The 10,102-nt window shown below is 44.3% G+C and overlaps 2 protein-coding genes across 2 annotated transcripts in view; both read right to left on the bottom strand.

Moving 5' to 3' along the window:
• The window catches only part of LOC124479268 (zinc finger protein 658B-like), a 375,953-nt gene that overhangs the window by 283,687 nt on the left and 82,164 nt on the right, over positions 1-10,102 (bottom strand). The gene's annotated exons all lie outside the window — the stretch shown is intronic.
• On the bottom strand, positions 149-9,133 carry LOC124479300 (casein kinase I). Its single transcript, XM_047037998.1, has 11 exons — positions 8,876-9,133; positions 5,922-6,012; positions 5,558-5,668; positions 5,248-5,396; positions 4,618-4,846; positions 3,779-3,949; positions 3,375-3,523; positions 3,027-3,222; positions 2,396-2,535; positions 2,013-2,078; positions 149-1,893 (listed from the first exon to the last, which is right to left on the bottom strand). The coding sequence occupies exons 2-10, from the start codon at positions 5,995-5,997 to the stop codon at positions 2,046-2,048; spliced, it is 1,254 nt and encodes a 417-aa protein (XP_046893954.1). The 5' UTR covers positions 5,998-6,012; positions 8,876-9,133; the 3' UTR covers positions 149-1,893; positions 2,013-2,045.

The following is a 10,102-nucleotide window of genomic DNA, read 5'->3' as shown; positions in this document are numbered from 1 at the left end:
TTCATGTATCAGTTAAATCAGTGACATCAAAATGGAGCAGTGGATTGACGTTTAGCATCCTTCGTGTTTTGCTACATAGAGCACTGCATAAACACAGCCATTCACCCCTTTAATTTTCTTAAATATTTTTTTTCGTTTTTTTTATTTATTAAGAAAGTCGGCAATTCTATAAAATGTTGGTTAAGCCTTAAAGGCAGGCCTTTAGACAGGCCCCATGAACAAAGTGTCATATAAGCTTGAAAAAGAAAGTGTGGTTGGAAAAACTACTACTCTGCCCACCAAAAAACTGTAAAATTGTTAGAAAGTGAGAAAACAAATACACACAAAATACACAAGAAATGATCTCACAAAATGACAGTCCAGGTGTTCACCAGGGAAAGCATTTTTTAAGGTCCTTGCATAATTTCTACACACCCTGTAAACTAACAAACCACATACAACACACAAGAATGATGGCAGTGGCCCAGCTCTAGGACCCAGCTGGCAGTGTACTGGAACTTTAATGGCTAAAACAACTCCCAATTTAGTACTTTTAATTAGTTCCAAAAATAACCCAGATCCTGATTAACGCATTTTCTACATTACACTTTGAAACAACCAACCACATTTTGTCTATACACAGAAATAGAAAAACAAATATTTACAGTTAAGTAAAAATAAAAATAAAAAGTTTAAAAAAAAAGTTATTTACTTCCTGCCCCACCCCTTAATCCAGCCATAAGAGAACCCACCCATTCATACCAGACCTCTGTTAATACAAGTAATACTCCAAATTGAGGGGGGGAAAAAATAACAATTTGGACATTAAGAACAATCATAAGAATCATAGCCCCCATCACTGACAGGATGGTTTGTCGCAGTCTCTGATCAAAACACATTTAAAAAAATCATTGAGGTTCTTTTTCCCTCCCAAGTCTCCTCAGACAATGGCTTAACAAACCCAGGTCACTTTGCCTTCATCAATCTACTAAACATCACTTGAACAACTAAAACTAAGGGATGTCAAAGTGAGCAAAAATGGAGGACAAAAGAATGCATGTCAGCATGGATGAAAAGGAGTGAGAAAAGACTGGGAGTCTCGCATCAGTCTGTGGTCAATATTTCCACATGGGGTTCACATAGCCTTAACACTGGGCTTAATGATTAACAAGTCAGTAAGACAAATATTAAGCCCAACTAGTTCTACTCTCCATCACAGGTTTACAGCTAAAACGAAACACTTGCTCATCCTTTCTTTTCATCACTCCCTATACCGCTCAGTCTCTCCCACCAGCACCTCTCCATCCTTCTTCTTTTAGCTGTACTTTTCCCCCCAAATTAAAAAGAACAAAAAGACTTGTACATGAACCTGGAACTCATCAGGAACCAATAACCACTATGAGTACAGTATCTATATTCTATAAATGCATCAATTAAAACATTTCCATGGGTATATTTGTGTGTGTTTGGTTTGGTCTTTGCAGTGTAAACAGAAACGGCTAAATCTCCGCTTGCCCGGGATTAACTTGTCCTGATTTGAAGCATGCTTGTTGTGTCCAGGGCTATGTCACCAGCATGAGAGGGAGGGGGGGTGGGGGGGTACAGGGCTGTTCCGGCCACACAACACGACAACGTGGAGGATGGACAAAAGGTGGAGGAGGGGGGTACCTTCATTCTCTTATATACTGTGGTGGTAGACAAGAGCCATGGGGTTTGCTTCCAAAGTGAGAATGGAGGGGACTTATTCTCATTGTCTGACACAAACTGTCTTGAGTCTCCTCTCAAAGTTTTGAGATTCATTGTCCATACCTGAACCATCCATTCTCTGTCCAATTGGCAATTAAAAAAAAAAAAAAAAAATAAGCACAAAAAAGGAAACCTAAATCTCTGGAGTGAACGGTATCTCTTGAAGCCCTGCAACACGGCATAACACAATGAAACTCTTGTTTGCTGAAAGTAAACTTAGCAAATAACGAGTCATTTTCAAAAGCTTGTGTGAGTAAGTGCAATGTGAACACGTGACAAGGCCTCACCTGTCAGTTCATGTGCATGTGGAGCTTGAAGATTCACTTCCCCAGGTGCTCAAATGGCACGCTAACCTGTAAGGAGATACAGAGGTAGAGGGAGGTCGAAAGAGAGGGACAGAAAAAGAAAAAAAATTGAAAGGATAAGTGACTCAGAAGAAAATTAGAGGGCGACAGAGGGGGGGGTGCATTGACAGAAAACACACAATGTTCCAAATAACAAGTCAAGCAGCTGACACCATAAAACTTTCTAGAACATTAAATATACCGGCAAGAACTCACAATACATTTATCCAGCTGTGGAAGAATGAATATTTAAACACTCTTAATGACATACAACCAGATGCATCAACCAGGCGCACTGATAAAGCGTTGATGAAGCGCGTGCGTACCTGCGACGTGGAGATTCGAGACTGGTCGTGGCGGGCTGTGAGGTCAGAGGAGGACACGTTGGCAGGCGCCCCTCTGTGGAGCCTCATGCTCACTTTCCTCTCCCGCTCGGCACGAGAGATGGCCCGCGGTGAAGTGTTCCCTAAACAAAAACAGCAGCAAATTAGAACAGGCTACAACGGCCTTAAAATACACAAATCTACAATTTAGACGTCCTCAGAGAGGCAATTTGTTGCACAGCACAAAACATATAGACACACATTAAAAACACATAAAACAATAATCTAAAGATTATTTATATAGCAGCCATCCTGAATATCATGCAAGTCCAAGTAGACATTTAGGTGCATGTCAATAACTATGCCTACAATTGTAATAATAAACAAATTAATCAATTAATGAGTATACTACACGTCCACTAGGTTTCCAAGTTTTGCACGCCCCTAGTCCATTCCATGTATTTCACACCCCATAGAGTACAACATGTATTTTCCAAGACTCCCCAACAGTGTTTACCATATTTACTATCATTACAATGCCATACTAGGAAATTTTTTTTAATGAAAAAGGTGCAGTGGTCTCTTAATTGTTTCCAGAGCTGTATATGAGCCCTACTCCCAACAATCAACCTACCAGACTGCTGTACCCGCGAGGCGGGGTTGGAGATGGTCTGTTCAGGGCCGTTCCTGACTCTGTTGGCTGCTGGGGGGTTGGGTCCCGGCGGGAGGCCCCGTGCTGCGGACCCTCGCGGAGCCCCTCCGATACGCTCGTCTCTCTCCTCTCCCGTCCTCCTCTCCCGCTCTCCATCCTCCGCTGTCCGGCTGGCGCCCTACAAGAAGGTAGCACGTTACACAACAGTTATGGTTCTGGTTTGATGAAAGACAGAGGTTGAATAAAATATGTAATATCACTAAAAGTTGTGTTCCATCTGCAAGTCAATAGGTCAATTTTAACGTAGGAACATTTCCAGTGTTGACTCACAAACTTGAGCATGTTCCAGTCGAAGACGTAGTCGTAGGAGAAGCCCTGCCTGTGGAACAGGTTCCTGAAGAGCTGCCGCAGGTACGAGTAGTCGGGCTTGTCGTCGAAGCGCAGCGAGCGGCAGAAGTTGAGGTACGTGGAGAACTCGGCTGGCGGGAGCAGGGACATTAGAAGCGGAGTCAACAACATGACCAACATCTGTTTGACGAGCAACAGCTGTGCTAAATAACAGCCCAAAAGTGTTGAGTGACTCGCAGTAGTTTTCACTTAGCGTTCCTCAACAGAGCCAGTATGCATATCCTTTCAATATTCAGCAGCAAACCTAAAGCAACCTCATTGGTTGTGCTTCTAAGATTCTTTTATAAAACACATCCATCCATTCCGCCTGGCTAGCCATCACTTACAGGGGTAGCCTTTGCAGAGCACCTCGATGGGGGTGGACATCTTCTTCTCGCTGATGCGTTCGTACTTCTGCCTCTTGGTGGCAGCCTTGAGGCCCTGCCAGGGCAGAGAGCCCAGGTTGAAGTACATGAGGACGTAGCCCAGAGACTCCAGGTCGTCACGCCTCGACTGCTCTGTGGAGTGGGAGAGGAGGGAGGGAGGAAGGGGAAGAGGAGCACAGGCAGAAACAAGAGCAGGAGAGGGAAGGGAGGAGGAGCAGCAGAGAGACGAGAGAGACAAAGAAGAGAAGGTTATGAAGGTGTAACCAATGCCCACAACCTGTTACACAACATGGAGGCAGTACGGCAGCTGAGCACCAAGACCAGCCATAGAGACCCAAGCCTCCACCTCACACTGAAATATTCAGACACAAATGTTACTTCTGGCGATGGGTGCTAGGAAGACTTAGCATCTAGCTACGCTAAAGCAGGAAGTCTGTTCCCACGCTGCACCTCAGCAGGCGGGGGCATGAGAGAGATCATTGTGTGACAGTTTGTGTGTGTGTGTGTGAGAATCACATGTTCACACTGATGCAGGTGGATCACTGCCAGAGAAGAGGAGGTGAATCTGGATCATGAATGGGCAATCTATCATTGGGTGAGAGCAGAATCGAGGACAGAACACCTAGCAGCACAGAGGATCCTGATCTTCAATCAAGACTAGTTGTTTAACAGATTGGTGTGTTGGAGAATCAGGAAAGTTGCAGTTCTGACAGGTCAAACGTCTGCTCATAATGTAGGGCATCTTCAGTCTACCATGGATGATTGTGTAGGTATGTGTGTGTGTGTGTATCATTCCTTACCAATGCCCAAGTGTGTGTTGATGGAGGCGTAGCGGGCGGTGCCGGTCAGGTTCTTGTTCTCCCGGTAGGGGATGTGCTGGTGTGTGCGGGCGTCGCGGTACTTCTTGGCCAGGCCAAAGTCGATGATGTAGACCAGGTTGCCCTTCTTGCCCAGCCCCATCAGGAAGTTGTCTGGCTTCACGTCGCGGTGGATGAAGTTCTTTGAGTGGATGTACTCGATCCTGCTGATCTGGAAGAGGGGACAATGAAGAGAGATTTAACCGGAGACCCCACAGCACCAAGTATGCTGCACTGTGAACTGAGAAAGAGAGAGAGAGTGTGCAACAGGCTAAGGGCCATAAAGGATCCAGGAGAACACAGCAGCAAGGACAAAGTACAATAGACAAGCTAAAAAGCAAGGGTAAAGGACATCCCACAATCAAACTTCAAGGTTAAAAAACAAGTCAGAAGAACAACCACATCAAAAGGTCTACAGTTGAAAAACCAGCAGAAAAGTTGAATAATTTGGCAAGCCCTATTCCAATAAACGTACGTGTTGGCCAACATACATGTGAGGGCTGCCCATGGGTCTGTAGTTGTGAGTGCCTGTTAAAAATGAGACCAAATGTCTCCCCACAGGTATATCCCTACCATCTGGTCAGCCAGCAGCAGGACGGTCTTCAGGCTGAATTTGCGGGAGCAGAAGTTGAAGAGGTCCTCTAGACTGGGCCCCAGCAGCTCCATCACCATCACGTTGTAGTCCCCCTCCGCTCCACACCACTTGATCGATGGTATCCCCACTGGTCACATACACCCAAAGACGCGTAAAGACACGGGTTAAGTAAGACGTGTGACCAAAGTAGCATTACCAATTTATATAGAGTTTTGAGACTGATTTATGATACATAATACATGTAATGGCCTTCTCGGTGGTTATTGAGAGCCCCGCCCCTTCATTCACCTCCTCCCTGCATCATCTTGTAGAACTTGCTCTCGATGTGGAGCTGGGGGTGTTTGGTCTTCACGCATTCCAGCTTGATGGCCACCTCTTCACCTGTGGCAATGTTGGCACCTGAGGAAACACACACACAGGTGTCAGAACCATTAACAATGCAAATCCAAAAAGCCAATCACCTTCTACCAATAGATACAAAGGTGAGACTTTAGGAAAGGAGGACATGGGTAAATCGCTGATATACAATGTGTTGTCCAGTCGACATGTAAGGTACAAGACAGTTTAGTGCAGAACAAAATGGTGGGTAGGATATGCTAAAGGAAGAATGCCTAGGAACTACACCGGGGGATAGAAGGGTACAGCCACATACCCAGGTAGATGTCTCCAAAGGACCCACTCCCTATCTTCCTTCCGAGTCGGTACTTGTTTCCCACTCTCAGCTCCATGGCCTTCAGAGTTCGCTGTTGACAAAAAAACACACTCCGGCATTCGATACAAAGCAACTGGGATTAACACCAAGTATCTTTGTTAAGAGACACTATGCAAATGCAAAGATCGCATCTGAGGCGATGGTGAACCAGCATTTAAAAAAATCCCACTTTATTTCACTGGCCACTTCCATTGATTTACTCATGACAAACATGAAATAAAAACAACAGAATGAGTCCAGTCAGAGTGCATGTGTTTTGTTGCGTGAGCGGGTTGATTAGCGGACAGCTGTCTGGGATTCCAGCACTACACGATTAGATTTGTAGAGCTTCTGCACTGGGAGGGGAGGAGTGGTGGGGGGGCTAAGCAGAAGCAGAGAATAGAACCAACTAAATACAGAAAGAGTAAAAAAAGAAGAGGGAGAAGAGAGACCATAACCCTGACAGTTAGGAGGAGAACAGACAGAGAGAGTAAGAGAACAGAGAGAGAGGAGAACAGAGAGAGAGGAGAACAGAGAGAGAGGAGAACAGAGAGAGAGGAGAACAGAGAGAGACAGAGAGAGACAGAGAGAGACAGAGAGAGACAGAGAGAGAGAGATAGACAGAGAGAGAGAGAGACAGGCCAGCGCTTAAGCCGGGCCTGGAGGCTGCTGGGCAGTACGGGACTAGCAGACACGAGGGGCAGGAGTGGGTCGGCTGAGCCAAACTGCACGTGACACACTAGAGAGAAGGATCATCATTTATTTAGCGCTCATTCAACCACGCCACGTTCTGCAGCCGCTGCAAAGGCAAAGCAGCGCTCTACTCCGCGGGAGCGGGGGCTCGGCTAGCTGTATGTGTGTCAGAGCCTAGGAACGTACTCCGCCGTGATGGGAGGACTTCAGAGAGCCCCCGGCGGCTAGGGATAGGAAGAAAAGGCATCATTTATAGAGGAGATACTACCTCACTGATTTGGGAAACCCAAGTAAAGCACGTCGATATGCTCGTTCAAATATGGCAAAATGGGCACAATCCGGTTGTGATGACCGTTTCTCTTGTCATACCACCAAAACTACTTCTCCAACCTGCATGCTTGTCATCAGAGTCTTCATGTTTCCATAATGTTACACAAACCAACATTATATCCAGGCTCTCTTATGGCTCTTTGAACTGTGAATAGAGGCCTAATGCATGTGACCATAACTTCCTGCCATGGTCTGACATCCAAGTGTCTTGTGACTATGACACAGGATGAAAAACGGTGATTCTCAAAAAACCTCTGCTTCTAAGCTGCAACAACCTAGGCATGGATAGAGAACATAGATACAGTGCAATCTAAAATGTACCATATTTTATGAAACAAATACACAATTTTGGCATGACTACCAGGCCCCTTCAGCTTACAGCCACAGTTCAGACCAATTTATATATTTTACCAACCAACTAAAAGCACAGCATGTTTCAAGTCCCACCAGGAAGTGAACTACATTTTGCACCATGGCATCTTGGAAAGACTGTACTCTACTGTTTAATGTAGCTCTGCCCAGCAAAGTGAACTGACTACAAACCACATTCTGGGTTGGACTCGACTGTTTTTGGAAGCAACAGCTGACTAGCTGACAGACAGTTAGGCTTCTACACAGATGTGAAGCAGCAGATGGATTAGGGTTAACAAAGGGGTTAGGCTTCGTTACAGCAGAGGGTCTCACGTGCAGGGAACTGCTTTAGAGCCCTACATTAATCAACAGCTATACACTAAGCACCATTGATTAAGGACTTGGTGTGGCATAGTGACACATCGTTTTATTTCACACACTGTTCCGCTCCGGGCATGTCTCCATGAGGCAAAGGCTCTGGGCATGTCTCCATGACAAAAAGGCAGGCAGCTATGGGATACAGTCCCTGTCAGTGTCCAGGTAAGAATGCAAGTAGCAGAGCGATGCTATGTAAATACATGGCCTGCACTGTAATACACTACTGATTAGTCAACTGATCACATTGCAGTGGAGCTAAAATGCTCCAAAAAGTTTCATCTATGAAAGCACATGGAGTAAATGCAATACACTACTATACAGTACCAGCATCATGACCAACAGTACTACTACTATTCCCAAGTGAAGGACTAGGTAGCTACCACAGTCAAGTGCATCCAGCTTTCAGTCTGTAACCTACATAGAATCACTGCGTTTTTGTGGAGACAAATTCTACCATAAAGCCAAAGCTAGGAGTATTTCACAATCACTTGAAGACAGACTTCCTATTCTCAATGTCGACACTACACGTAGCTTGCGATTGCTAAAATACTTCATTGCAATGCCTAGTTGGCCAATGCACACCAAACATTCATGCACACCCACGCAATGTACATAAATTCAGTGTTTTTTGTACACTGGTTTTTGCTATGGTTAGTACGTCACTATATAGCCTACAAAGCTGTCAATGGCAAGTAGTTACTACCAATACATTCTGCAAGATCAACGATTGCTTAATCATTGCCTAATAAACTAAGAAGAGAACTTGTTACGTTGCAAGAACACTTAAAACACTTTAAACAAATTGTGGACAAGGTTGCTGCTACATTGTAAATAATACCAGCTGTCAGTAGAGTACTGTAGTAGGTTGTAGTTCCACAATAGTAGCCTGGAAATAGCTTTCTGGTTCACCAGCGTAGAAACCTTAACAATATATTTAAAAGATGCTATTATGCTAACGAATAATCATTTTAGACCATTTCTTAAATTAGAACTTTATTCTCCAAACCGCACCCTTGCACTGGGATACCCTATGTTAACTGGAGTCGAAAGCCATCTCTTTTGGCCCCCTCCCCCTCTCCGACGCGCTGATACGAGCCTAGGGTTCGGCAGAATCAGGCTCTCTTTCCCCCCTGGTTTCCTCGGTTCCCCGGTCCACCACTCACCCGATACTAGGTTTATCCGATAGCTGGTTCGGCGGTGGTGCTGATCCGTTGGTTGTCAGTCACACTGGAGCCTCGGTAACGAAGGATGGGAGCGGATTCTGTCGGCTCTCATACCAATTATTTTCTCTTGCGCGGATATGCTCCCTGTTGATAGTCCCTGAGAAGCTTCAATACAAATGCCCGTCTCTACCAGATTCTGTCTCCCCCTCTAGTTGCTCGCTACCCAACGCACCATTGACAACCTCAATGATGTCATTCACAGGATGTCAGAAGCACCCGGATGATCTTAAAGAAATACAGAACCACTGAACTGTACACATAATCTTATCTGAAAAAAGGCATGAGTTATATATAACAATTATAAAATCCGTTAATTTTATGAGAACATCCCCAATTCTTCTCCGTACTATGATGTATTATATATACAAATACGCGGATATCAGCCACATAGGCTATTAGGCTAATAAAAACGACACACACTCTTTGGTAAATAAAAACAATATGAAAACATGTAATGATTACCATCAAGTTCAGATGATATGACTCGACTTCCAAACCTAAAAGTTGTGTAAACCCCATTCAACTAAAGGACCTACCTCAACTACACCCCTTGATTTATTTACTCTTCAGACCCTGGAGCATGTTGAAAACCTATGAATACAACTATTCCTAACAATTGTACTAAAAACAGTATTACAGTAAAAACATAGTAACTATAGCATTCAGAGTCAAGTATGTCATAACACTGGGGTTTACTAATGGGGTCAAGGTTATGAGTGACAGATGGACAGGCTTTTTATTAGTGTGTGTGTTTATGTGTGTGTACAATGTTGCCAGTGTGTCAGTGAACATGCAGGAGTTTCAAGTGTATAAGGTACTGAGCCATCTTTAAATGACAACACGAGGCAGATCTGAAGCCAATACTTTCATCTTTATTATTAATCTTGTTCTCTTTTTGTTTAAATAAATTTTTCCTTTGTAAAATCTCAAAACGAAAACACTGAACAGGAGTGTTAAAGCCTGTCTTAATTTATAACACAACAACAAAACAAAAACGTACGGTAACTCTTTATCTGCATTTGTAAACAACCCTGTCCCTCCCCACCCACCCCCACTCCACACAGTTTGATAAGATTTGGCATGTCCTTTTACTCAATGCGTATGCCTTCAGCTCTTTGTCATTAAAATGTTCTTTTTATTATTGCAGGTCGGACGATAAAAAAGACA

Source organism: Hypomesus transpacificus, chromosome 17 (genome assembly GCF_021917145.1).
Source record: "Hypomesus transpacificus isolate Combined female chromosome 17, fHypTra1, whole genome shotgun sequence".
NCBI classification, from domain to species: Eukaryota; Metazoa; Chordata; class Actinopteri; order Osmeriformes; family Osmeridae; genus Hypomesus; species Hypomesus transpacificus.
Note: the sequence above shows the minus strand (reverse complement) of the source record. Positions and strands in the feature narration are given on the sequence as shown.

Coding starts and splice junctions, on each gene's coding strand:
- LOC124479300 (XM_047037998.1), bottom strand. CDS start 5,997: ATGGAGCTGAGAGTGGGAAACAAGTACCGACTCGGAAGGAAGATAGGG. Junction 2,536..3,026: donor CTCGCGGGTACAGCAGTCTG/GTAGGTTGATTG, acceptor GTTTTTGTTTAG/GGAACACTTCACCGCGGGCC. Junction 2,079..2,395: donor CTCGAATCTCCACGTCGCAG/GTACGCACGCGC, acceptor ATCTCCTTACAG/GTTAGCGTGCCATTTGAGCA.